The 25,942-nt window shown below is 39.5% G+C and overlaps 1 protein-coding gene across 1 annotated transcript; it reads right to left on the reverse strand.

Annotated features, from left to right (window-relative positions):
- Positions 1–2,386: 2,386 nt before the first annotated feature.
- Positions 2,387–25,571, reverse strand: LOC139733884 (protein dachsous-like). The gene is made up of 19 exons (XM_071644684.1): positions 25,542–25,571; positions 21,994–22,267; positions 19,370–19,513; positions 18,767–19,003; positions 17,350–18,354; positions 16,699–16,977; positions 14,417–15,394; positions 13,907–14,146; positions 13,509–13,643; positions 12,870–13,079; positions 12,113–12,485; positions 11,442–11,690; positions 10,579–10,718; positions 9,399–9,611; positions 8,439–8,671; positions 7,502–7,784; positions 6,819–7,105; positions 6,441–6,579; positions 2,387–5,986 (listed from the first exon to the last, which is right to left on the reverse strand). Exons 1-19 carry the CDS (start codon positions 25,569–25,571, stop codon positions 3,252–3,254), a joined length of 8,184 nt encoding a protein of 2,727 aa, XP_071500785.1. The 3' UTR covers positions 2,387–3,251.
- Positions 25,572–25,942: the final 371 nt, after the last annotated feature.

Below are 25,942 nucleotides of genomic sequence, written 5' to 3' on the forward strand. Positions count from 1 at the left end.
ATACAACGAATCAAATAAATTACTTGCTGTACAGTATAAAAACGTATTGGCACCAACTAAATCAAAATGTCTGTAAGACTTCCATACATATAGCTACAATATATGTCTGCTCCCTGTGTTCATTTAATAACAAACAAGACCAGACATCACCATAATCATACATGTCCACTAACATGGCAGTACATCATAAAAGCAGTTGGAACAAGCTGACTACTCACACTTGTGGAAAAATAACAGTGGCAACTTCTAAACAAGCTGCTTCCTCATCAGAATACTTAAAGATTTTAGGAATTCAAATGGAATTTTGTGCACCTGTCATGGACGGTTAAAAATGCTTTTGTGGTTTTGCTGTCTACCTTGAATCAAAGTGTACTAAATGTGAATAAAATGTGACTAAAATTTCTAACAACTATTCTATAACACTTTTTACTTATCAAATGAATGATAGGACCATGGTGATCATATTTATACTGATGTCATAACCAGTTCTCATGTGGCACTCACGATTATACCACAAATATATATAATTTTCAAAGAACTTAAAAAGCTTTCCAACAAGCTATGATCAGAGCCCACATAATTTTTAATAAAAATGTCAATAAGAAGTAACTTAAAAAAATATTTTCTTCCTGGTGTCATTGCCAAGTACATCTAGAATGATATCCTTGTGACAAGTTTACATGCCTATGAACTTCTGAAGACTAAGGGACATCAGCAGACACTAATGACTGATTTCTACAATAATGTCATACCATCTCTTTTTGTAATCATTAAAGTCTTGTCTATTCTTTGCACAAAACACTTGGTGAAAAGCGAGGTACCAACATAATAAATAGTGTTGACTTTGATTGTTGGTCAATTTGTGTGATTCCTTCTGGTCTGAAGTGTTTTACAACAGCTGTGATGCATTTTAGGGGAAATATTTCTTTTTTTTGAAGGTGTTTACATGTCAAGGAGTACTGAACCTAGTAAATCCACCAAGGCTTACATACATTACACTGTATGTGTACTATTTCTAATGCAGTGGTGTGATCCATTGAGAAAATATTTCAGTCCTAAATGACATCAAAAAAAATTATTTCCCTTAATGGCAGATGATATAAGTTCCCTGTATAAGTCATAACTGTACACATAAAGCTAACTTGACCATAGAATTGAAGTGATTGTACTGGTATTCAATTAATATCTACTCAATCAACCATATGTGACAGAATTTAAGTACAATACAATATAAGTACAAAAAAGTAATTCATCCCGCATCCACTGTACAATCACAAAACATATGATTCAGGCTTTTAACACAATAACATGTTCTAACAAATTTGTGCGAATATTTGGGGGAAATCTCGACAGGGCCCCAATGTTTACTCACTGTGCATTTAAAAGCAGTCAAAATCCATCTAATATTAAAGGGACACACCATCCTAATATCATGTTGCTTTGTAAAAAAACAGAAAATATCATAAATAAATTAGTGAAAATTTGGGGAATAAATTGGACACACAAAAAAAGTTCTCTGAATTGATAAAGTTTAGAGAGTAAGAAAAATTGGCAACTTTGTGTGATGTAGTGCTGAGCAGCTCTCCATTTGGATTGTACACAAAAAGTCAGCAATTTTCATATTTTAGCCGAAAAAAGAACAGACCTATTCTTAGTATATAATAAGAGTAATACATTTCTGCATGTCCTTCTCAGTGATTAAGTTCTGTCTGCACCAAAATATTTACTTATCAATATATATTTTAAAAATGAGAATTAGTGAGATTGTGTGTATAAAAAAATATCGAGCTGCTGAACACCTACATCACACAGAGTTACCCATTTGTCTTAATTTCAAAACTCTAAACAGGTCATTATTTTGTATGTCTGATTCTCCCCCCCCCCCCCATCTTTCACAGATCTACTTCTCTGATTTGTCTGTTTTCACACAAAGCAACATATCAGGATGGAATTTCCCTTTAAAATACTAAGGTGCAATCACTATACTGCTTTCCATTATTCAACACTACAACTGAGATGTTTAACAAATTGTATTTGAGTGACATAAAGTAAATCAGAGGATTACCCTTATGGACAATCTATTGTCTGCAAAGTTAGATTCACCATTTCTCTGGCTTTGTCTCAAGTTGTTTACCATGCATAACATGACATAAAACATTACAGCTGAAAATATCTCAGTGATAGACCACTTGGTCTATTAATAGGAGAAAAATGTGGTCAATGAATATCTCACTTGCATCATGTATGGAAATACCAACTAATACAACTAATTCTTTGGAATAAATATAATGTAACTTAATGTAATTTCCTTGCCAAATGTGGTGACATTTCACAAATGACCCATCCCCTCCCCCTCCCCAAAAGAAAAACCCTAACAAACCAAAACAAATGATATTTTACTTTTACTGTATTTATGCTCTTCCATCAATTCCAAATATAATGTACAGCCAATAAACTCTACCCAACATTTACACAGCGTTGGTACAGTAATTAATACTATAAATTTACATTAAGTCATTTGGCATGGTATGGAATAGAAAAAGCAAATATGCCAAGTACTGGTAAATAATCTGAATAAGTACATGTGCAAGGTGTTGCTTTATCATCTGATTAGAGACAAAACACATGTGACCTGCACTTCATGTAAACATGTCAAATCTAGAAGCTCAAGTCAGCTGTTCTGTCCACTTGCCATCCCCTCCTACCTTTCACATCTAGCATACATTTTGTCCATGGTAATCCATGATCATCTTTCAAGCATCATATGTGAGAAACTTGTGTGTCAGTTGTGTTTTTACGAGTCATGTAGGAAACAGCTTAAAATATCTCAGGTCGAGGATTACATCAGGCTGGTACCAGTAAGTCATGTCACGGATCAAGTACAAGGCACATGTGTTTGCAAGGTTTGGTTGGACAAAAGGTGAATACTGCTGGCAGAGTTTTGCTTTTCCTACACACAAAACGTTTAAAGCTTGTTTAATTGAAGATTGACACTTTCCTTGGCTAACTACATCATTAGCACCAACACAATGCTAGCAGTGCAACGAATTATGTAGTCAGACAGTACCAACACTTACTGTGACGTCAGTTTATATTTGTCAGTAATGGAAGATATTAGTATCTATATTCCTTACTACAGTACATACTGACACATCAAATTGACGTATACACATATTTCAAGTACACCTTCAAAAGCAAAATATACAGAGTTGTAATGCATAGGTTCATTACACAATGGAATGTTCTGAACTTTATATTTGGATCTCTTCTTCATTTGCTGTGGGGTGAGAGAAGACAATGCCTCCTCCATTGTAGTGCAATCTTTGAGGAGTGGTATTACCTGATGCTACTCTACTGCTCTGGGAGCTAACTCCTGTGGATGTCACCAGGGGTGATAAGGATGGAGATCCTGGCGCAAGGGGTGAGAGTGAAGGGGAGAGGTCTGGTGAGACAACAGCAGGTACGAATGCACTCTCCTGGACCACCGGTGACCTTGGCAAGTGATGTGGATGATTCATTATGGAGGTATTGTTCAGCACTCTGTGTGCTACGGGCTTGATAGGGCCCTGTGGAGTGTTTGTCAGTAATGGAGGTGGGTATGTCTTTACATTTGCTTGCAGGCTCTTCTTCTGCTGTAGTCGCGAGTCTGTGGTCTGTCTCTTGGCCACAGTGTCATCCTTCAGCTTGGCAATTTCTGCAAAAACATGCGCTAGTGGCTGAAACTGGGGACCCCAGTCTAATAAGTAGTCCCAATTATAGCTACCTGATAATTCTTCATCACTGTTCACAATAGAGCTTAGTGAGCCTGCCATGGATGGATGGCCATCTTCAGTGAATCCAAAGACTCTGGTGCCATCCATGACTGCATTGTCTTCTTCAGCATCCACCTCATCCAGCCTGGCACTGATGAGGTGACCGATGTCAAGGCCCCCTCCGGCCTCCCCTCCTCCTTCCTCTCCAAACACATGCATGCTTTCTACGCTGGTGGAATTCAAATAGTTCAGATGCTTCTCGCGTGGGGAATTAATATCAGACACACTTCCATCCTCATGGTCATGGGCTATGCCCGAGTCGATCACTTTCTCCCTGACATTGCTCTTTGGTGCTCCAAGTCCACCCTCATTGATTCGTCTGATTTCTTCATCTTCCATGGTTGTTGATCCCCGACCACTGGAAGCAGAGTTGGACGGTTCTGACACATTGGTACGTGCCATAGTCCCCCCTGCACCAGGTATTACATACAGCTGGCTGTGAGGGTAATGACCAGAAGAATTCATACCAGGATTCACCATTCCTTGATCACCCATCTCCACTGGGTCCACTGGGTCAAGGGTCATGTCATATGAGCGTGGGGACATTGACCCAGCAACACTACGCTTGTCAGCTTGAGCTTGTTTTTTCTGACGTTCTCTGCGGTATCGCCATACAAAGATTATGATGAGAAGGAAGAGGACAACCACAACTGCTATGACAACACTGACTGTAATGACCAGTGTCTGTGGCATCTGTGTAAAGGAACCAGTTCCTGGACCAGAATTTATCACCGTCACTGCAGCTGATGTGTGAGCAGAGCGAGAACCAGATTTGCCAGAACTTGCACTAATTAATAGGGCATAGATAACAGCACTGTCTGTTTCTCGCTTAGAACGCTCCTCTGATGTAAGGTCAACATTTCTCCTCTTGCGAGAATTTGCTGGTAATTGTTTGGAGACCTTCACAATACCTGACTGAGGTTCTATGTAGAAATATTGATGGACCAAACTGTAAATGACAACGCCATCCTCACCACCATCTCTGTCTGTTGCTGTGACTTGACCGATGGCAGTATTGACGGCTGCACTTTCATTGACTTCAAACTTGTATTCCTGGTCCAAGAACTGAGGGCTGAACTCATCTTCACCAGTAATGTTGACTTCAGTCTGGACAGAGTTGCTGAGTCCACCCAAATCCTGAGCTTGAACAAAGAATCTATAGCTGTTGGTGGTCTCATAATCAAAAACTGCTGTAGTATAGACTGCTCCAGTGGATCGGTCAATGGTGAAGTAATCTACACCATTGGAGCTTGGGTGACTTTTGTTGGTAATAGAATAAAAGATTTGACCATATTCACCAGCATCTTTATCCAGAGCAGTAACAGTAAAGACATATGTCCCTATTGGTGAATTTTCTTTGACCAGCTTGGAATAGAACAGGACTGTGAAGTATGGGGGGAACTCATTGAAGTCCGTAATATTGATAGTTACTGAAACCAGGGATGCTAGAGATGGGGTGCCTTTGTCACTGGCCTTCACAGTGAATTCTACTACATCATATTCTTCCCTATCAAGGCTTCCTTTGACAGTGACAATGCCTGTATCTGGGTGGATTCTAAAGAGATCTGTGTTTGAACCTGACGTGATGCTGTACACAATATCACCATTTTGTCCAACATCCCTGTCTGAGGCACCAACCCTCAATACTTCAGTGTTTGCAGTTGCATTCTCTGCAATTGATCCAAAGTAGTGCACATGATCAAACACAGGCTTCTGGTCATTGACATCATCAATGCTGATTACAACCTCTGCTGTAGCATTATGCTGAGGATCACCACTGTCAACTGCCAGAACAATGAGGCTGTAGGAACCCGTTTCTTCACGATCCAAACTGCGCAGTACAGTGATGGCCCCAGTCTTGGAGTGGATCTGGAACATACCCTCCTCATTTCCACTGATAATACTGTAGTCAATATTACTATTCTCTGGCGAAAGATCGATGTCATTTGCTGTGACGGTTACAACATTTTCTCCCAAAGCAGCATTTTCAGGAACATGGCCACTATAGATGTCTTCCTCAAATTGAGGGGAGTTGTTGTTAACATCAGTTATCTCAATTCGGACAGTGGTGAGTTGAGACAATACAGGATTTCCATGATCTTGGGCCTTGACATACAGCTGGATGGTGGTCTCACCCATGTTGAACACAATGGTCTGGTTTGTGTAGATTGTACCTGCATATATAAGTAGAAAATCAACACAATATTTCTCAGTACTCAGTGATGTCTTGGTATCATTCCATATATGTTTTACTTTAGACTGTAGTGAAGGCATAATAGTGAAATATCAAATGAACCATTACAGCCTCTACAAATGTGCCATTCAAGAACAAAGAAATACCCTCTCACATTTTGCAAGACATATGAAGCGAAGTCAGAAAATCATTCCATTACTTCAGGATGTTCACATTCTCCTCCCAAACTAATCCTATATACTTTTTAAAGACTTTAAGAGCATGTGATTCTAAAAATGGTGAACATGCTTACATCAAACTCGTGCAGAAACTCTGATACAACAAAGCCATACCAGCACTTAAACTCATACAGTCACAATATTTCTCAGACAGTCATGATAACCTGAGACTCTATGACATATTAATGAACATGATACCAAAACTGGCAAACTTACCTGATTCAGGACTGATGTAGAAAGCCTCTGTGGGATCTACAATAACATAGGTCAGCTGGGCATTCTGGCCACTGTCACTATCCGAAGCATTTACAGTAATGACAGGAACATTAGCTTGTGTCAGCTCAGGAAGGGTCACCTGCAGGAGCCAAAGAAATCATACCCCAAAAGTTAGTAATGCAGCCATTGATCACAGACATTCAAAAGGAGATGCATTGAAATGAACACCATATTTTTCCAGTTTCATAGTACAAGGTGATAGAGGAAGATACATGTTACGCCTGCAGCACGATTCTGAGACTTAAACGACACCACTCTGTGATTGAAATGACAATTATGTAACATGCCACACTCAATCCAATCTCATATTTTGCCCACCTGATATGATTCCTGATGGAAGACAGGCTCGTTGTCATTCTCATCCAAGACAATGATCTCCAGTGATGTTGTAGCCACATGTTGACCATCAGTAGCCTCCAGCCCAAGGATGTAAGATTCCTGCTCTTCACGGTCCAAACTCTTAGCCAATGTGATCTCTCCACTAAATGGGGCAATGGCAAACTTGCCCCCAGGGTTTCCTCCACTGGCAAACCTATACTGGATGTTGGGATCTGTATCTGCATCACTGGCAGTCACCGTAGTAACCAAGGTCCCCACAGTACGACCTAAACAAAAATGTACATCCAGGAGTAATTATTCCTTAAACTGACGCCATTCAAATCAATCATGCAACAGATGCAATAAACCTGTTTTATAAAAGTGAAAACATACTAGAAATAGATGACAGCTACAAAAGCTTGAATCATGCTAAAACACTTAAAACAACAGCTTTCAATTAGGCACACACACACACACACAAATTATGATGGCTCATGAAGTCACTCTGCTGCATTGAGCTGAAATTAGTATGTCTTTCATCACCCAGACACTAAACTCAATTTAATGAAAAAAAAACCCCAAGATAAAGTGAAATAGATTTACATTTACATGGTATTATAGACATAAGTCAGAAGATTTGCTTCTTGCCTAATACTAGCAGCCTTATAACATAGAGAACTTACCTTCACTGACACTAATAGGCTCCATAGTCCCAAACACTGGTTGGTTGTCATTAACATCCTTGATACTAATACGCAGCATTGAGGTGCCAGTAAGCTGGGGTGTTCCTCCATCTTTGGCAATGATTGTCAGCCGATATGAGTCTTGAATCTCATAATCCAGACTTGTGGCTGTAGTCAGGATGCCTGTTGACTGGTCAATGTCGAACGCGTTGTTGGTGTTACCACTGCTGATCTCATAATAGATGGCTCCATTTGTTCCCTCATCTGCATCAGTAGCTGACACCTGGAAAAAGCAGCAGCAAACATTGGATAGTTGGGTCTTGCAAAAAAACAAAAAAACAAACATACAAACAAACAAACAAAAAAACAGCACAGTACTGTAAAAGTGGAAATTTTCGCAGTGTTGAAATTTTCGTGCATTTCGCGCAACCAGAAACTAGCGCAAAAATAAGAGCACGCGAATTCATTTGCCTGCCATATGTTCCTGTGCATGATGTCTTGATTTCGCGGAATGAAAAATCACGAAACTCTTCTTACCCGGCCAAGCGTGAAAAATAACTCGCGCAAAAATATCCACTTTTACAGTATGCCAAATTGGATCACCGTCGATAGCATATTTTATTTTGTTTTTTTTAATTAAATTCTATGATTAATGATAAAATCAATTTTAGCCAATTAAAGCCTTGAGCAGTGACTGCACTGGAGAGTGTAAACTCTTGCAAGACATTTAACATACCGAAGAGTGTTCCTTAAGTTGAAATCATTATTCAGTCAGCCTATATGCCAAGAAGAATTCTAATTTCATTCAAATCAAGAACTAAGCATAACGTTGATAGAAGTCTTACCAGTCTTGTAAGTTAGCATGTATTTATTATCATAGTGACATTGGCAACAACAACAATAACAAAATGCTGATGTTATGACTTAAGGGTTTCACCTGAATGACATAGAAGTTAGCATTGGGGCCCTCCCAGACTAGACTGTTGTAGCGGTCCTGGGCAAACTGAGGCGCATTGTCATTGGCATCCTGCAGCTCGACGAGGACAGTGGTGTAGCCATACTGGGGGCTAGCACCCTCAGGGGACAGGCTGGCTTCCACAACAAGGCGCAGTTCTGGCTCTGTTTCGTAGTCCAGCTGGCTAGTGTCTGCCACCATGAGTAGGGCATTGACTGTGGAACAGAGAACAATCAACATACTCCTTTTCAATGCAAACACCAGCAAATAATTCTGCCATACCTGTCACAGTCCATTACAATGCACACAATTTGATTTTAAAAGGAATCAACATTTTTTAATAGATTTTCTGCTGTTATGCAATCATCTTCACATGACAAAGTATGCTGTAAACTGGGAATAACAAGCCATTCATATGTTAACATTACAACCACAGAAGTCCAGGTAGAGTGTCAATGTCTGTAAGGCTGCGTTCACATAGAAGTATACTATTCGGGTATTCGGGCTCATTTTTCGAGGGCACGCGAATAGCTTGAATCGAACGATAGGATTTCCTCACACCGGTTCACATAGGAGGGCACTATTCGAAAGTACCGAATAGCTGCGAAAAGTATAGCAAAGTGGGAATCGAACTTGTTTGATTTTCTTGCAGCATATACCGTCTCTCGTTTATGAAATAATGACACTTTTGGTCTGGATTTGCCCTTTAGCAAAAATATGCATGTAGACTGACATTCTGATGCAGTTTAGAAATTGTTAATAAGATTTGCTGGGATGTAGGAGGAAGAAATCCTCACTGCATGGGATGGTGAGTTGACGGTGCGGGTGATGGTGTATTCGGTGCTCGAATAGCGAATACCGAGTACTGAATACCGAATACCGAATACTTCTATGTGAACGCAGCCTAAGATAAAGAATAAACATGAGAGTAATTTAGCTGACCTGAAGAAACCTGGATAGAGAAAGCTTGTTTCTCATTGCCGCTGACTAGGCTGTATGTGATGCTACTTGATGCTGAGCCATCAGAGAGTCGTGCCTGGAGAGATAGGACTGTCATCCCATTCCCTTCTGCCTCTGACAATGCCACAATGTACTCAGGCTGTGAGAACTGAAGGCCACCAGATGTGGATGAGCCAACCCATACCTCCACGATGCCTGCAAGACAAAGAAATCACATTCTGGTTTACACCGTTTGGACATTGTTTAGCATTGTGGGAAGAATTGGAGCATTTTTGTCATCCCTTAGGGAGAAGGCCATAAGGATCTTGAGGGAAGATAAAGAGTCCCAAATTCTGCCATCATCTGTTCCTTGCATCCTTATCAACTTTTCCTGTAAATCTAATCCACATCTGTTCACTACTTTTTGAGTTATTTTGCAAACACACAAACAAACAATGCCGGTAAAATTGTAACCTCCTTGGTAGAGGTAGACTATACTTCTTTCCCACAAAATGGCCATAACAGAAGTCACAAAATCCTAAAAGGCTCATTAGAATAATATATGTAGTTTACTGATTTCCTTACCATTAAAGGGATAGTACAGTATTGGTGGAGATGAAAATTTGGCTTTTAAATTTTTGCAAGATACCAAGAAAACACTTATGATATAATTCAGAGCATACCATTTTAAGAGGAATTCAAAATTTATTTGATGAAAATCGGGTTTGGAATGACTGAAACATCCAAAAACAAAGTAAAACAAAGCGATCGTGATAAAGTGTGGGTCCCACACTTTATTAGAATTATTCTATTTTGGATATCTCAGCCATTTCAAAACCAATTTTCATCAAATAAACGCTGAATTCCTCGTAGAATTAAATGCTCTTTCATATTTTATAAGAGGTTTCTCATTATCTCACCAAAAAATGTTAGAAACCTGAAATTAGGTCTAAACCAAAACTATACAATCCCTTTAAGATCTTTTTGTGCTAGAATCATCTCATCATTAAATCGTAGAATATGTATTGGAGTAAAATCATCAGAGATTCTCCCCTGGAATAAGAAATCCATCTATGTACAGTTCCTTCTGCAGAACACACACACACTCACTACAAAATGTACTTCAATTAGAATCACAGCACTGAATTACAGCACCATGTTTCACCCTTATAAAGTCACATACCAGTGCTGCTGAGTGAAGGTGAACCCCCATCTTCAGCCACCACCTCCAGACGGTAGAATGTGACACCTGCCACAAGATTCTTGGTAGTAATGACCCCATTGGTGGCATCAATGGCAAATGCTGAGGACTGCTGAGCAAGTCTGATTGACAGAATGACATAAGAAGTGAAATAGTTCTGTTGCTTTGTGCTTGTCTTAAAGCAACTCAATATTCACACTAGAAAAGTTTGAAAGAGTATTTTACCTTTTAAACTAATACAGAGTCCCCATGGCAATATACAGATAGTGAATGGTCACGAGTGTGAAATTTTGTCCCATTGCGTGAGTAAAGACCGTACACTATTTGTTTAATACAACATCTCGGACATCAACAGATGTGGTCCACACAGATTCTTGAATTAAGCACAGAAAAGGCAACCATTTTTTGGGAAAGGTAAATGAGTAGCAGTCTCGGTCAGTGTAGTCGTATGTGTACATACACCACGCGAAACCGATTGATTGAAGCTGTTTACAGAATAAGTGACAAAATGGACATTTGTAATTGTTGAGTGCACGTAGCAAATGTTTGTTGAAAGTGACATCAGAGCCATGCAGTGGAACAAAAACTTCGAGTTAAATGCCCTATCCATTTTTGCTCAAACAAAATTGCAGGGCGGCTGACAGCAACAGCATGCAATGGAATTTTTAACTGCATGTCACATGGTGAGCAATCGACCAATCAGAATGCTACATTCTTTTTAGATGTTGTATAATGTCATAGAATCTTACACTTAGCTTGCCATCCTGTGAAGATTGAGATGTTGTCATTCAATAAACAAATTTTCATAGATGGAAGTGAAATTCTTGTCATAGTTTGAGAGATACCTGTATGTGACTTCTCCATTGGTGCCACTGTCTTTGTCCTCTGCCTGGACAGCTGCAACCAGAGTGTTGGGGGATGAATCCTGGCTTACATTGGCTCTGACAGGGATTGTCTCAAACACAGGTGCATTGTCATTGACGTCACTGATATCAATTCTGACCTGCACTCGCTCACTGCGGGGTCCAAACATACCGTAATCGGTAGCTGTAACCTGGAAGGTGTAGTGGGTCTCCTTCTCATAGTCAAATCTCCTGTGGAAAGATTCAGATAGTCTGGCATTAGGTGGTTGAAGCAGATGAGTAATGCAGGTAATGTTCATGTGGATGAGAAGTTGTTAAATTGAGATTGTTGTCATAATAACCAGAAAAGATCTTTCATCATCGTCATTGATTCAAATCCTGTAATAATTCATGAATGTAAAATAAGCTATCAAGTGTCTTACATTCATGTTGCTCGTCATTTCTTTCTTTCTATGTTTTTTAATGTTTATTTGTTTAGTTATAATGAAATTTTGATATTAGGAAAGAAAATTGCCGGTACCGAGAACTTCATTATAATGGGAGTCCACTGTACTCATTGATGTATTATGAAACAATAAATAACCATAAGTTCAGGTAAGTGGAAGTTCTGGTCTTGTTACGGATTTGCTATTTCAAGAAACGTAGATTCCTACCCTGTGGATGTGATCTCTCCTGTGTCTGGGTTGATACTAAACAGTCCAATAGTGGTGTTATCTAGAGTGTAGAACACCTCTCCATTGAGTCCTTCATCATCATCCGTTGCACTGACTGTCAGTACTGAGCTGTTGACTGGCAGGCTTTCTGCAATGCTCTGGTAATATGATGCAGACTCAAACACAGGGTCCTTATCATTGAGGTCTGTGACATGAATCTGTACAGATGTAGCTCCACTACGTGGTGAAAGCCCCTGATCTGTGGCAGAGATGATGAGTGTGTACATGGACTCTACCTCCCGGTCAAGAGGCTTTGCAGTGGACAGATCTCCACTCACGGGATCAATGGAAAAGGCATCCCCTGTGTTTCCACCTGTGTCAAACCATTAACACAGATATCAGCCATGATGGTACATCAGCCATGATGATAATGGTGACAGATCAGTGGAACTAACACCCTCATTGCAAGTTTGAGGTACATACTCTGATATTTCACAAATAGACATTGGTAGAACTTTCATCAAGGTATTCCTTACCAAATACCAATAAAATGCAATGCTTATCAGGTTTTGGAGTCTAAGCTTCTATTTATGACTTAATTGAATTATATAATATGTTACATGTAACACAAATGATAACTTTACATCATGATAGAACTTTGTATTTTGTATGAGATCAAATTACATGTCATTACATATAATCTCCACTCCTCACAGCTCAAACCGCTTAGGACCAGTTTAGCTGCTGAAAGTCTCACCAGCAATAGAGTAGATAAGGTCACCATTGAGACCCTCATCATTGTCCACAGCAACCATGTTATGAATAATGCCTGGAGGTTGGTTTTCAGGAAGGCTGATCTCAAAAGACTGGGTAGCAAAGGTTGGATTGTTGTCATTTACATCCATCACAAAGACTAGAACGGTAGCCATGTCATAACGTGTTGGGAAAGCTCCATCCATGACGTATACTGTCAATGACGAGAGAGAGAAAAAAAAATGTTCATGATGATTACATCAGACTAATCGTCTCTTAATGAGGTGTAACTCAACAATAACATCAGGTAAAAATTACAATACCAAGCAGAAACTATGTACACATTCTTCACATCACATTGAAAGACAACATATTTGATCACAACTACCGGTATATTAAGACTGTGAGGCAATAAATAACAGGTGAAATTAGTCGGATACTCTCATCAAAGCCACGTCTACTTTAAGAGCATAGCTCTTACCATCATGATATACTAAGATATTTCACTTTTGGAAACAACAAGTCAATTGATTTCTGAAAGTCAAGAGGTATCTCTGATGGGGTCATGCTTCTGGTAATATATCTGACATATGAATATTAGATATTGCCATTGTAAACACTATGAATGCATCTGTTTGCTCACCAGTGACTACATAGGAATCCTGGGTCTCTCTGTCCAGTGGTCCCTGGGTAACTATCACCCCAGTCATTTCATCAATGGTGAACTTTCCATCAGCTATCTCCTGTGGGATCTCATATGTTAGCTCACCATTTATTCCTAAAATGGAAACAAAAATCACATTACATATCAATGACATCACACACAAATGATATCAGCAATCTCAACAAAATAATTTCTGAATGGCTATTCACTGAGGGAGATTATTGCTTCTAATAGCAAAATAGTTGTTATGAATGAAGCGCCGAACTTGATTACACAGAATAAGTACATAACAAAGTGCCACTCCAGGAAACAGTGTAAGAAATGGTGTGAAATAGATGACTTGAAATCAATGAAAATAATAAGTGATTTGAATTTACCATCATCTCCATCAGTAGCAACAACCTGACCAACATACGTCCCAGCTATTTGATTCTCGGTAACATTCATGATATAAGTAGACTGCTCGAAGCGTGGTGGGAGGTCATTGACATCTGAGACTATGACAGTCAGGGTCTGAGAAGCAGTGCGTGGTGTGGTGCCATGGTCACTTGCTTGGATGACCAGAGAGTATGATCGCTTGTGCTCATGGTCTAGAGAGTGAGCTATGGTCAGCAAACCTGGTTAGGAAAAAGAAGATCTCAAAACTAAGTACATGTATCAAAATCTTGTACACTGTTTATGTGTGTATTGTCAGGACAGTTTTCCAGTGCAAATTCAGTCCATCATGCTCCTACTCTATGGAAACAAAACTCCGCCATATCTCTTGTTTTCTTGTGTTGGCTTCATTAGAACTTGATCAGAAATGTCTAGACAAAATAGTGATTGATTAAAATGCTTGTTTCATTATGTCTTGGATGCATTTCTAGCAACCCTAAATGCACACTTACCAGTTACAGAATCAAGACTGAACTTCCCGTCTTCGTTTCCAGACATAATCTGATATCCAACCCTGCCATTCTCCTCACTGTCTTCATCCACTGCTATAATGTGAATGACATTGAAGCCAACTGGTTCATCCTCCATGACGTACACCTCGTTCGATGACACAAAGACAGGACTGTTATCATTGCTGTCATAAATGAGAATCTCTACAGTAGTTGTGGCAGCTCTGCGCTCAGATGGGATGAGCGCCTGGTCCTTTGCCTGGACAACTAGGAAGAATGTGTGGTTGACTTCATGATCAACATTCTGGATGGTACGAAGTGTGCCTGTGTACTCATCTATGCCAAAAAAGTCTTGCTGTGTGAGGATGCTGTATCGAATCAATCCATTGACACCTGAGTCCTCATCAGTAGCAGACACAGTCCACAAAACATGATTAATACCAGTGTTCTCCTGCAGGGTGAGGAAGATCAGGTCCTGGACAAAGTCTGGAGAATTGTCATTTTCATCCAGAACGTTGATGTTAACAGTCATCGTGATGGAATGTGTCTGAGGGATGCTGTTGTCTTGAGCCATGATTGTTAACTGATAGTGTGCAGCCACCTCATAGTCCACAACTCGTACATTGAAGATATCACCTGTAGTGTGATTGACGTCCCATACGTCCATGTCATTACCCTCTGTGATGAAGTAGTAGATCTTGCCATTGTCGCCAGCGTCTCTATCTATAGCAGACACTCTTCCAATCACAGTTGGTGGTGTGATGTTTTCGTCACAAGTGAAGACATAGGCTGTATTGTTGGCTACAGGCATATTGTCATTAACATCCAGTACTCTGACCCTGACAGTGGCGCTTGCCTCCTGAGGAGGGGTCCCTCCATCCTGGGCCAGGACTGTCAGGGTGTAGAAGTCTTGCTGCTCTCTGTCTAACACAGCTGCAGTACTAATCATGCCTGAGGAGTCGATCATAAACTTTGCGGAACCTGTGACAAAGAGAAAAAAAAAAAATGCTTGATTAAGATCTTTTTCATCTAAAGAACAAGAGGTTCAATATATTGCTTGCAAAAACTGCACAAAGGTTCTGTTTCCCAAACTTGTGACATATTATGATGTAAATAAGTCAGATAAATTGTTAGATATATAAAAAAAAATCAACAACACAAAGAAAAAACCCATAAAATAATACTAATGGGAGTGAATTTCATTTTTAACTCATGTCTTTCTTGTTAGGCAGTCAATTCCTGAAAATTTTAACAGACTTTTGCTTATGCACCCAAAACAATAAGATACATAGAAATATGTTTTCTTGGTTACATTTCCCTACATATCATCAACTGTAAAAATTACTCAATGCTAAACAAACCATTTCATCATGCTATTTCCATTCTAAGTCATATGACCAAATTATATATCAAAGGCCACGGAACCCTAACCCCTACAATCATTACACCAGTTCTTGATATCACCCAACGCTTTCCATGGAAATGGGTTCAAAGTTATATTACGTGGAGAAATATGAAAAATGCAACAACAAAAAAAGAAGTACAAAAATCAATGTATTTGCAGAATAAGCTATGATTAGAATATCATTAAGTATATAAATTTGAATATACATTCTTGCACAGCATGTCAGGCATAATGTTATGTGTATGCAAAGTTTAGTGGCAATTGGCCAGCAACAGTCAAGATCTCAGGGAGCCCTCACTGCCTTTCATCAGTCTTTTGAACCTTCTAAAAAGCCCAGTCTTTGTAGGGTTTAAACACATTCTCCATGCTATGACTACTAGATGCTTAATGACAGCCCCTAGTAATTAGGTTTCATCTTGTCAAACATGACATATAGGCCAAAATTCATGAAGGTGGTACAATTGAAATCACAGTTTAAACCATGGACAACTTGTATGGAGCGCCAAGTGTTGCATGGCCTATTTCATTAAATCAGTCATTCGTCGACGAAATGACTGATTTTGTAACGAAATAGGCCATGCGACACTTGGCGCTCCATACAAATTGTCCATGGTTTAAACCATGGTTTCAATTGTACCACCTTTGTGAATTCGGGCATCAGTGTTCAATCAATGCCATGCTGTAACATTTGACAGAATATGTCATTTGGGTCATTCAGGGCACCACTTCAGGAAAGTTGACAGCCCCGACAAGTAGTTGCTTTCTGACAATTTCAGTAAAATTCTTGGTTTTGATTGGCTGAGAAGCTCTGGTCATTGACTGTTACTGACAACTTTCATGAAACAGTGCCCTGAAATGCACAAAGAAGAAAGCGACATACTTTCAACCAGTGTGTATGAAACATTTCCCAGCACCCCACTGTCAGTGTCGGTGGCAATGATCCAAGCTACAAAGGTCCCCACTTCCTGCTCCTCCTGGACTGAGGCTATGTACGTTCCATCTTGGGAAAACATTGGTGCATTGTCATTCAGATCATTCACATTAATGTAGACAATGGCAGCTGAGGAAAGAGTTGGGTTTCCACGGTCTACAGCCTCCACTGATATCTTGTAGCTGTAAGCCAACTCGCGATCAAGCTCCTTGATTGTGCTGATGGTACCTAGAGTGAGTAAACAGAATATATCAGCACTTAGTTTACGCATACCACATGGTAACACGTGAGCAAAATGATTGAGCGTCATGTATATATTAAACCCTTGTGATCCATCAGAGTACAAGGTGCATCTCAATCACAGTACATACAACTCACTACTCCAAGGAGCATACTTTGAATTGTGTTAAAATCATGATATGGACATCTTGTCATAAATACAAAATATAATCATATACCTAGTAAGGCGGTTCTTCAGCTGCACCTCAAGGTTACTGGAAATTTCATTCTTTGTAATATTTTTCACTTGTTTATGCCAAGTACTGTCCACAACAATTCTAATACAAAGAAAGCAAAGACCGTGTCAATGATGCTTCTTACCTGATGAGTCAATAGTAAAGTCCCCAGTAGAAGACAAGGAGTAGACCACCTGTCCATTCAGGCCTTCGTCTGGGTCCACAGCTTCTACTTGGCCTACCTCTGTGCCAATCGGAACATTTTCATTGATGTGGAAGTGGTAGCTATGTTGGAAGAATTGAGGCGTATTGTCATTGAAGTCCTCTACCGTCACCTGGACAGTGGCCGTGGAGTTCTGAGGAGGGCTACCACTGTCAGATGCCACTACCTCAACCACAAAATTGGACTGCAGCTCACGGTCAAGGACCTGCCTGGTGTAGAGCCAGCCACTTTGGGGGAAGATTGCAAAGAAGGACGAGTCGACGCTTGGAACGAGAGAGTATGTGATAAGGGCATTCGCACCACGATCATTGTCTGTGGCAGTGACTTGAATCACCCGGGTGCTGATGGGTTCATTTTCCACCACAAAGACATGAGAGAAAGCCTGGGTAAATATGGGTCCGTTGTCATTGACATCTTGTATTAATATCAAGAGGGTGAGGTTATCTGTCAACGAAGGAGACCCCATGTCATAAGCTTGGATAACAATTTCATAGCGACTCTGATCATTGTAACTGACTTCCTTTGCCAATGTGATTTCTCCTGTTGTCTCAGATATTGTGAAGACATTGTTGGGATTTGACGTCAGTCGATACCTCACCAAACCATTATCACCACTGTCACGGTCAGTGGCAGAGACAACATAGACTGAATCACCCACAGCCGTATTTTCAGGGATGCTAGTGACAGTGGATGTGCTGATGAATTGAGGAATGTTGTCGTTAAGATCAAGAATGGTGATATTGACTTGCACATCATCATATGTTGCAGGCATCCCACTAGCAGCTTGAATTGTCATCAGGATGTAGGGCTGTTTCTCATGGTCAGGTCCAGTGCCTCTTGTCATAATCTCTCCACTTGTCATGTTTATAGTGAAGTAATCATTAGGATCTCCTGCTGTTATCGTGTATGTGATTGGGAAGGCATTACCTGAAAGATAACAAGATAAATTGCAATTTGTAAGGACATCAAGAATGCAACTCAGTTAATGATGGTGTTCTTACATGTTTGAACACACAATATGCATGACATAAAGTATACATACACCAGTGATAAATGTGACAAACCTAATGATAATTCTGCTTTTCTTAATTGTTTGTAAAAGAGTACAATAATCATTATAAATGACAAGATTGCAGATATAGTCAACATGTACATAATTCTTTAAGATATTCAAACATTATCATGGCACAGAAGCCTTCCAATACAGCAATTTAACAGGAATAATACATTTCCATTACTTAAACTGTGTTGATTCCTTTAACACGGAACCCCACATACACGTGTGTAGGAATTTCTTTGCGTAAATACCGGTAGAGCAAATCTCTGAGGTATAACTCACTTGGAGGAGAATTTTGGGCACGGACTCTTCCAACCACTGCCTGTGCAACATTTTCCCGTACAGAGAAGGAATAGGATGATTTTTCAAACAATGGGGGTGATATGTCCGGTCCTGCCACTGTAATAGTGACAAGGGCATTATTGGTGGCTGGCTGTCCTCCCCCATCGGTGGCGGTCACTTCAAAGCTGTACAGATCTTGCTGTGTCCAATCAAGTGGTCCCACAAGGGTGATCCATCCTGTATTTTGAAAAGAAGAGAACATTGAATCAATAAAACTTTGAATAATTCTGACCCACATAGACTGAAATATCTACAACAGTATTTCAGTAAAAATTTCCTCTCATTAATTGGAGTGTCCACTACAGCTCAGAACTCAGCCATCAGTTTTACTTGGAAAGTTGATCTAGTTGAAGAGTCAATTATTTAGAAGCCATACTCAAATAACCATGATTCTATGTTGTTAGGTAAACTAAACAAATAATAACAATAATTCCCTTTTTAAACCAGCATTTTTTTAGTAAATAGTTTACAGGTGGGACCTACAGAGAACTAATTCCCATTAAGGAAAAAAAAAAACTTTGCAACCAAGAGCTATGCTCTCACCAGTAGTCTCATCTATGGCAAATGTTCCATCACTTGTTGAAGGGAGGATTGAGTAAAAGACTTGTCCAAAGTCACCAGCATCAGAATCTTGAGCTGTCACCATCTTCACCTCTGTTCCCTGGGGAGCATCATGATCTATATGACCTGAAATAACACAACAGAAAAAAGAACATGTGTACTGAGACATCTTAAAAACTCCATGACTAAAATTATGCAGTTGGGAAAGGTTTACTTAATGTACAACTTAAACATACCTGGCCTTTTGCCAAGGCCCTATCGCTGTATGGTGGTGAGCGATGGGGGCGAGCAAAGCGAGCTCAGCTCAGTTGAACAGTGCGAGGGCCTTTTGAGATTTAATTCGCATCCTTATGTTAATCCTGTGAATTACCCTTGCTCCCCGAATTGGGGACCAACAATCAACCAATCTACATGTCTGTCTACCTGAGCCTGATTTGCATATGGCGAATGCACGCCACAGACTTCCACTGGTAGTCGGTAAGGACTTTTTGATTGTGTGGACAAAGACGTTGTTATGTACAAGAGCGATTCCAAATTGCTGCAGCCCACTCGATATGTCCACGGTATTATCATCCATTTTGATTTTCAGTGCAAACCATTCACAACGTACTGTTAAGATGTCACAGCCCCGGCCCCTCCCGCTGGCTGGCAATTGGTGTGCCAAGCAATGATGTCATTCCCATTCTGAATCTTGGAGAACATGAAATCCTTGGAAGACGCATTCTTGATTCTGGCATTGGACATGCTGGAGAACCTGGAGCATGGGCAGTTCCTTTAATTGACATCATTATCTCGTCGTCAACATCCAGGACGTGAAATCGAAAAGTCCCTAATGATGCACGCAAACAGGCAGGACAACACCAAGACGGGGGATTTGGGGAGCGTGCCATTCCATTGGTCAACCAGAATCCATGAATATGACTATTCAGTAGGGTTCATATGTCACAAATAATACTGTGTGAAGCAGATCTCAAAAGGACCTCGCGCCGTCGCAGTCGGCTGGGATCACTTCGCTCACCCATTATAGCTGTCATACAGCAAGAGGGCCTTGACAAAAGGCTAATACATATCCAACAAGAGCATTAATCAGAGACCATGACATACCAATTGGTATGCCCATTATCTGCTGCTTTTCATTTAATCTTTTTGATCTAAGTTACTGGTCTATCTCCTTGTGTTAGGTTTTTTTTTTCTCTTTCCAAGTAAATCCCTGCCACATATTTCACCTTGACCTCACAGGAGCTTTAAATCTTAGCATGAAATTGTTTTCTGTTACCATTTATCCATGCATATAGTCTGAGATTTCAAAGTTCTCCCATTGACATAAGATGAGCCTAGATTTTGACCCTGATCTTTGATCCCATGGCTGAAGACATGTCGAAGTCAGATCATCTTAATTACCTGCTGCCATTGTTTATACCTGTTTGAATATAGTCCGTGAAATATTTCTTCTGTCTTACTAAATATGTTGCTTAGAATTTGGCCATACACTCATGTTTTGTAGACATGCACTGTTCTGTCACAGTTCTTATAGCATATGAAAAATAAAGTAGGGGGGAAAATGTGCCCTCCTTGGGCTTTATAGGGTTAGCTGTATCAAATTTAGTGATTTTTTCTTTTATTGGGGGGGGGGGGACATTTAACCAAGCAACTATTTCATAGATCACTATATCTATCCCAAATTGGACAAGAATCTAAACTTCATGACTTGTCTTTATCATACTTTCATTGACTTCTAACTTCTAATCCATGCCTCTAAGCTTTTGCTTCAAACTTCAAAGATTTTGGTCTGTTACACTGACCTCTTGAACTCTGAATATTGATGTCAAGTTCCAGTCTAACCATTTTATCACTGTACTAATATACACATTTTTAATAAGTTTCACTTAACCTATAAAACATAAATGATCTATCATATTGATGTCATGGAGTATTGAATATGTTCCTTCTTTTTAAAAAAGGACAAAATGTGCAGCTTCCATTGCTTCAGACTTCAAAGAGGGCTTCCTGACAGTGTACATGTTGATTTTAATCAAGCACACCCTACTGATATCTGCTGGCATGAAACTGGCATGCAATGCACCTAGCCCTTTCTTCAACCAGTGGTGACCTCAGCGTATTTGTATTAGCTATTCAGAGAAAGTGTACGAAGAAATTGCAGCTTACACTTAAATGCTATTTATGGAAAAGAGTAAACATAATGATTTATGTTATGTTTATCATCTAAGTTAATCTTTTTGTTCTTCAATTTTTTTGAGTTCTTCATATTCATGCTAAAATATCTGATGTTCACGCAACAATAATCACAAAAGTGTTATTTCAATAGACAGCACCCCCTTCTATCTTGTTAATAATATTCTAGTGACGACAATTTGAACAAATCTAACATTTTTTTTTTCTCACTGCAGCAAAGAAGTTATCTTTTTGTTAGATACTATCTCTCTGGTCCATTGTTGGTATAAGTGATATAATACATGGAGTATGATGGTGATATCTCCCTACCTTTACATTGTAGTATTGAGAATATCAATTCTTTATGTTGGAAAGTTTCTATTTCTATGATTGTGAGTGTAAGAATTGATGTCAGAATACTAATGTCCTCCTACCTCTGTAATCAAGTGTTGCAAATACAGGTACATTATCATTGATGTCTTCAAGAAGAACTTCAATGAAAGCGTAAGACATGAGTCCACCACCATCTGTAGCCTTGACAGGGAATTGGTATTCTGTCTGTCCACTGTCCCTGTCCAGTCTACTAATGGCACAGAGTTCCCCTGATTTGGAGTCGATAGAAAACTGGGATGGTGGTGGGGCAAGTCCACTGGCCAGGGAGTAGGACACTTGACCTGATGACCCTTGGTCCAAGTCAGTTGCAGTCACCTGTAAAAAAAAGAAAGAAAGTCATATTTAGAGGGATTCATTTGCATTCAGTCATATAACATTGGAAAAAAAAAGAACCTTTGTATTTTAAGTCATGGGCACAAAAATAATACTAGTCATAATAATATGAACAACACATCATCATTCATTGCGTGACTCGCAGTTGTTAGAGATACATGAGCAGATGCAAAGATCAGTTGCTGCGGCTCTGTCCTCTGCACTGTGCACTAATGTGGGGCTATCAAGTTGTGTCCTTTGTCCTGTGCAACAATACATGCAACGCCTTTCACAGCAACATTTTGAAGTGCTTTACAGTTTAAGATGTATTACAATATGAATACTGAATTAACATTAACAAAAGAAACAACAGGGAAGTCAATTACAAGTTCAAAAAATGAATTGCAATATCTTCATTATCATCATTTATCATAGCCTGCTTTAATACAATCAACATTTAAGGGGGCCTACACTCTTGAGAGAAGGTGACACAGGTTGATAAGAGTATGGTGTTGCATTGAATTCTCATGTGTTCAGTAAGGTAAGTCATAACTGGCTGTAAGACTATTTTGAGAATAATCAGAAGACCGCATGCTGTCTCTACCACAAGCCTCATGTAAGCAGAACCAAAACCAACACAATTATCAGGATATTGATACACTAGTAAGCAGTGATAGATAATATTTTGGAGAAAACTCATGCTGCATTTAGCACTGAAATAGAGATTAAACCTATGTCACATATGGGGGATATGCTTCTTGGGTTTCCCTAAGAAGTTTTCAAGGATAAATGACAAAAAAGTGACAAAAAGCTTGGGTGAACAAGAGAGACTTGAAGCTGGTGTGTCACATTCCTGGCAGGTTTGAAAACCATCACAGAGCACTGCCTCCCAGTGATTCATTCTCTCTTCACAAACAAGCTTTTGGCCAGACTCAAGGAACTTGTCTTGTGACAACAAGCTGCAGTGAGATTTTGCTCAAAGCGCAGAGAAAACATTGCTTGAGCTTTGTTCCTCTCTTCAGACCGACAAGGGAGATGAGGAGAAGGGGAAAGGGGAGAGGGCTCTGTGCGGCTATCAGTGTGCTTCTACTATTGAGAAGTAAGCGTCTGCCACAGGGATTGTGGGATGTTGTTAATGGTGTTCTCACATGCACACTCTCACACAACTGACTCACAGCAAATCATATGGTATGTCTGCCTACAAAATAAAATATAAGAAATCCTACCAATTCTTGCCTATTAGCTCTCATAAAACAAAACAAAGACAACATACAAAAAAAAGCAACCTTACAATACACATTCTCTACAATTCTCTGTCACAGTGCTATTAAACTGCTAAGGGAGAGCGCAAAGCAAAAGAAAAGTCTACATTGTGACCTAATGATATTACAAACGACAATTCACAATTACAACTTGCAAACAAGGTGTTACACACCATGTAACATGGAATTCCACTTACTAGAAGGAATCCAATGATATTTTGATGACCCATGTGACTTCATCACAGTGGTGTCAATAAATCTCTGGTTTCCCAGATGAAAAATTCATGCATGAGTCTCATTTGTGAATTTGTATACTATTGAAGAAATTGCTGTAATAGGAGAACATTGATGCACATTTGACATAGCAGTATGCAATCTAGAGCAAACTATAGCTGTGATAAATATATTCTCCCAACTTGAAGGTGTTGCAGCTTTTCCCCACTGGCAGAAGGGGAGAAGAATAACACTGGCAGTAGTAAGGTCCTCCACTGGTCTAAAGGAGATTATAGACTGCCTGCAGCTTGTAACTTGCTTGTCTTCCCAACAGTCCACAGCTTCGGCAACAAAAGAGTATTCCAAGCCAAGTCGTACTCTTAACTTACAGGGCTTCACCACATCTACCTCAAAGTGTTTGCCAGATTGGATTATTTACTGAAGTCTTGCAAGCATTCAGGATACCCAGAGTTTCAGCTTTATTATGACAAAACACCTCACCATGTCATGAAAGCCTGAACACTCCACATATTTAAAGCCGGAAGACAAGATACTGTTCAGAGAGTTCCTCTGATAGATGCAGAAAAAAAGCGATATTTTCCAGATGCTTCTATCTGAATCAATATGGGTGACACACAAGAGACATGCAAAACACCTCAGCCATCAGTATATCAAACAATATTTTAATACACTTCATCTACAAAAGTAGTTCTCGTCCACTGCATTTCAGAACATTGCTTCCTTGTAAAATGTTCATCACTGCACATTTCTCACAACTGGCCGAGCTTGGGCTTTTTTTTTGTCAGAAATGTCTGCTCTTATCAAATTTCTCTACATGTTACCAATTGGGAGAAGATTTTATCACAGATCTACCTACATTCTGTTAACACATAGTCCCTCTGTGCTCCACCATGATCTTCCCCCTGAGATAACCTATTTTAGGGCATGGGAAGGAGGAAACAATATCAAATTCAACTGCAAAACACAGCCAGGCAGCTTTCTACCAAGGTTGGGAATATTGACGGATCGACATGGGTTCCCTATTGGAAGTAACCGAGGCTGAATTGATGTGAAAATAATGACACTGGGTTCAATTAAGTCTCTATCAGTGTTGCCTGTATGGCGGATTCTATCACCTATCTCAAAAGATGACAAACACAATTCTTCATCATCATACAACCATCACATTTGATTAGAATACCAGATTGTAGCCTTGCAGGAATTCAATTTCTACTGTCTTTGTTACTAAAACAATATGAATATTGAGGGGCTCATAATTGTTATCTTAAGAGGCAATTAGTACGGGAATTGTAATTGCATTCATGCTGTAAGCAGATACTACACAAGATGACAGTGGATAGCATGGTACCTTGAGTTGCACTATAAAATAAGGCCAGAGTTCATTTAGATTTTTCATAAACCAGATGATTTTTTAAATATAGGCCTATTGTTTACGAAGAGGCTTTGAGGAGACATGCTGACCTCAATCTTGTATCATCAACTAAACAAAATGTGCTTTTGGCTATTAAACCAGAAAATAAAGTCTCTAAATATATAAAAATGCTATATTCCTAGAGCAGATGGTAAAAATCAACGTTGAGCAAGCAGTGTGTCAATGAAAATGTCTTATTCCTGATACTCCTTTTTAGTAATACAGCCAGTGTTAACAAATATTGAAGGACAAATGATTTAGGAAGAGTACTGATGATTGGAATATCTAATGAATCCAGCATCTCAAATGCTTCTCTTTCTTGGTTTGTTCAAAATCTGTTCCCCATCCCCAGCCTCTGTGACTAACTCACATGGGTCCCTTTCATCACTACCCAAGACATGTTGGGAAATTGGAGGCATGACATAATTCAAACCATCCTAAGAACACATAACGCATGTATTTGTTGAGGGTAGACTTTAGTCAAAGGCATAATACAAGCATTAAAATGGTATATAATATGTCGGCTATGGAAGTACTGCCCTAGAGAGAAACACACATGAAGGCAATGCTGCTCAATGACATGCATCTACATTATAGACAAATGACAACCATGTCAATGTGCTACCAGATCTGGAAAGCACCATGCCACAGCAGGCATATTATGTTATTTCAAATGGAATGTGATACAACAAAGAGACTGATAGAAAGTGACATGTTATAATTCCCCTTCCAAGTCAATACAAAACAAAAGGAAAGAATGAATATCTGAAT

This window comes from Diadema antillarum, unplaced genomic scaffold, assembly GCF_040938485.1.
Source record: "Diadema antillarum isolate AM-2024a unplaced genomic scaffold, OU_Dant_1.0 seq00000501_RagTag, whole genome shotgun sequence".
Lineage (NCBI taxonomy): Eukaryota > Metazoa > Echinodermata > Echinoidea > Diadematoida > Diadematidae > Diadema > Diadema antillarum.